General features: G+C 39.7%; 1 protein-coding gene across 3 annotated transcripts; it reads left to right on the top strand.

The window, feature by feature from the left end:
- The first annotated feature begins 369 nt into the window (after window positions 1-369).
- On the top strand, window positions 370-2,931 carry CRF10 (Integrase-type DNA-binding superfamily protein). 3 transcript variants are annotated; one of them, XM_021444158.2, is made up of 3 exons: window positions 370-512; window positions 877-1,180; window positions 1,327-2,931. In XM_021444158.2, exon 3 carries the CDS (start codon window positions 1,551-1,553, stop codon window positions 2,571-2,573), a length of 1,023 nt encoding a protein of 340 aa, XP_021299833.1. In that variant the 5' UTR covers window positions 370-512; window positions 877-1,180; window positions 1,327-1,550; the 3' UTR covers window positions 2,574-2,931. The 3 variants fall into 3 exon arrangements, with proteins under 3 accessions (XP_021299833.1, XP_021299834.1, XP_021299832.1); XM_021444159.2 differs by lacking the exon at window positions 370-512 and adding an exon at window positions 584-776; XM_021444157.2 differs by lacking the exon at window positions 370-512 and having other exon boundaries at window positions 584-1,180.
- Window positions 2,932-3,340: the final 409 nt, after the last annotated feature.

Here is a 3,340-nt window from a genome sequence, read left to right as displayed (position 1 = left end):
GCCGACTTGCGGCGCCCTACGTTATGCCAAAATAAAAGCTGCAGATGCCAGACACTCTATCCCCAATCTCTAACTCCAAGCGTGTCAACACGACAACGAACTTGTCCTTCCACAAGGCGCCAAAGTTATGGTGACCGTCGGATTCGAGAGTGGAAAACACGTTAGCGAGTGAGTTTGAGTCCTAGTTAAAAAAAGGTGGGGCAGTTAAACATGATATCCATGACATGGTAAGATTGGTAATGGTATGGTCATGCATGGTTGGTGGATGTGCATGACAGCTCATAATAAATATTCATTTCCATAAATAAATAAAAATGATCTCTTTTTAAAAACTATTTTAGAATATTTATCTGAATAAATTTCTCCTTAATGCCGGTTTTTTGACTGCTTGGGAAAAGGTAAATGGCCTTGAGAGTGGGCACAGACAGAGACGTCAAGAATAGAATAAAAGGAAGAAGAAAATCCTGAGTCAGTCTACACCCACTACTGTGAGAAAGAGAGAGAAACGACAGGTAAAAATATTTTTTTAATTTATTTCTAGATTTTTTTCAAGGGAGTTGGACTTTTGGGTTTTCGATGAATAATAAAAACATTTGATTTATTATGTTTTTTTTTTAATAATGTTTCTTCCATATAGATTTGTGTTATGCTTTTACACTGTTTTTCACGCTGGTTTCTGCCTTACATATTAGTATTCAAAGGAAGACGATAGTAACTATTTTAGCTATTTTTGTCATGTTATAGAAGATAGAGAAAGAAATCAGGGCCATAGATTTGTAATCTTTTTTTTTTCTTTTTTCTTTTTTCTTCTCCTTTTCACCTGCTATGTCTAGCAGTATCTAAGGCGATTTTTTGGTTTTGGTTTTCTCTTTGAAGGGTGAAAGGCAGAGAGGGTGGGGGTTTTGCTGATACTGTGTTGCTGTGGTTCTCTGGTTTTGCTGGCTTTCTGTGTTGCGCTTGCCAAGAGTTGAGGGAGGCTGATTAGTGGATTTATGTCGGCTGAGTTTGATTTGGCTTTGATTGGGGCTCAGTTGCAGCTCTGGCTTTCATCTTCTACTACTGTTTGTTCTCTCTTGTATACTACTGCTTTGTTGGCTGTTTCTTGCATGATTCTCTGCTTCTACGGGCAGAGACTGAATCTCGTGTTCTCGACTGTTTCGATGCGTTTGAGACCAAAAAGGTATGTCATCAAGTAAATCCTGCCTTTAGATTAAAAACCCATGTCATAAATCTTTGTGTCATTTATGTTTTTGCTCTGAATCTTGGTGCTTTTGTTTTTTTTTTTCAGTTTTTTTATATGGATTTCGTTTTGGTTTTAATTTGCAGGACTTGTTCTGGAGTAGTGTGTTTCGGGGGCTTTCACATAAAGCAAAGATTTTTCTATCTGTTCTTGTTTCTGAGAGGGGCTCATACTTGATACTGCTTTGATAGTCCCAGATTTTGTTCTCTCTTTTTGTGTTCTTGATTTTTGTTTTCCATACTTGTTGACAATTTTCTGGATAGTTTGAGGGGGGTTTTAGGTGAGATATAACCAGTTTTTGCTGCCAAAAATGCCAGAGCCGCGAAAACAATCCATGGATCTCGGTAAATCCAGCAAAAAAACGAAGAAAATCCAACCAATCTTGACTGAAGAAGAGACTCAAATGACTAGAAAAGTTCGTGTTATCTTTCATGATCCTTATGCTACTGATTCATCTTCAAGTGAAGATGAATCTGAGGGAAGTGTTGCTAGAAAGGCTCAAAGGGGAAAGCGTGTTGTTCGTGAAATTAAAGTTCCTGCTTTTGGTCTTGTTCCTCGGTTAAAACCTCTTGAATCTGGGACTTCTTCCCAAGACAGTAACACCAAAACCCCTGCTGGCAAGAAGAGGGTTTGGAGTAAAACCCTTGAAGGTAAAGCTCCACTGTCTAAAACCAAAAAACCTGTTGGCGTTCGTCAACGGAAATGGGGCAAATGGGCTGCTGAGATCAGGCACCCACTGAAGAAAACCAGGATTTGGTTGGGAACTTATGATACTCTTGAAGAAGCAGCCAAGGCTTATGATGCTAAAAAGCTCGAATTTGATGCTTTGGCTGCTGCTGCTGCCGCCTCTGCTTCATCTGATAAAACCAATGAAGCTTCATGTTCTGCTGTTGCTTCTCACAACAGCAACTCTGTTCCGTCTACTTCTGAAGAGTCCGAGAGCCTTTTATCACATACTTCGCCATCATCAGTGCTCGAACTGGATACCTCTGCATCTGTTTCAGTCTCAAACAACAATGGTGATTTCGAGGATGAAAACAATGAAGGGTTGGATGTAAACTTTGCCAATCTACCGATACCCGATTTCTGTTTCATTGATGATCCTCTGCTGTCTGGTTCAGTCGGACAAGAGCTCAACTTAGATGCGGAGCCTGCTGATTATCTGTTAGTCAATGATTTTGGGATGGTGCTGGAGGAATATTGCAGCATTGAAGACCTCAGTATTTGTGGGATCGAAGGCGATGAGCCCAGTGAGCTACCAGATTGTGATTTCGGCACTGATGACTCCCTTTTTGGCGAAGAAGTAGCCCCCCTCAACATTGCGTGCCCATAAGTTTTGCAGTTAGGAATTAGAACTACATATTTAATATTATAAGCCTTAATAGTTGGAGATATCTAAGTTTTTTAAATTAATGTTGAAAGTAGAAGCGAGAGATCTCGGGGACTCTCCAAGATGAGTTCTTGGGGTAGTGCTTTTTGTGAGTGAGTTTAATTTATATGTTTTTACTGAAAGAGAGAGACATGTGTGTTTAAAGAGGAATGAGTTTCTTCTTCTTATGAGGAATGAAACAAAACAAATCCTTTGGGTTTTCTTGTGCTACAGAGCCGTCCAAGGGATTCATCTGTCTGGAAAAAGTGGTTGATCTGTTGGTACAAATTTTGATTGATAGCCTTTGTGGTTTTTCGGCTCATCCTCACATGTTTAAGATACTACTATATTTGGCAAATGAAAGTTTTAGTTTTCAATAAGTTGTCATTTCCATCTTAGTTGATTCCCTGTTAATGCTTATTTCTCCTTGGTGGTGGTGACCTGGTGGGTTTGCCATTTCCCTGCTGAATAAGCAGAAGACTACAGGTATATATTCTCAGGTCCTTTCCGTTATATTCAAAAGGGGGAGGATCCTTGTAGTTGAGATTGAAATCCACATGTACCCAATAATCCTTTTGATTCCATGGGAAAGTGGCTGGTTCTCATTCTGTTCTTTTTGCTGCTTACACTCTCTAGGTGTGGGAAAAGTAGCTAAGTTGGACTTGTTCAACATTGCTACTTAGACCAGTTGCAGCAGCAGAGTCTAAAGTCCCTAAAGTTGTATGCGTTAA

Source organism: Theobroma umbraticum, unplaced genomic scaffold (assembly GCF_002168275.2).
Source record: "Theobroma umbraticum cultivar Fairchild unplaced genomic scaffold, ASM216827v3 scaffold_31.0, whole genome shotgun sequence".
In the NCBI taxonomy this organism is placed as follows: domain Eukaryota; kingdom Viridiplantae; phylum Streptophyta; class Magnoliopsida; order Malvales; family Malvaceae; genus Theobroma; species Theobroma umbraticum.
This window is presented reverse-complemented; position numbering and strand designations above follow the sequence as displayed.

Coding starts and splice junctions, on each gene's coding strand:
- CRF10 (XM_021444158.2), top strand. CDS start 1,551: ATGCCAGAGCCGCGAAAACAATCCATGGATCTCGGTAAATCCAGCAAA.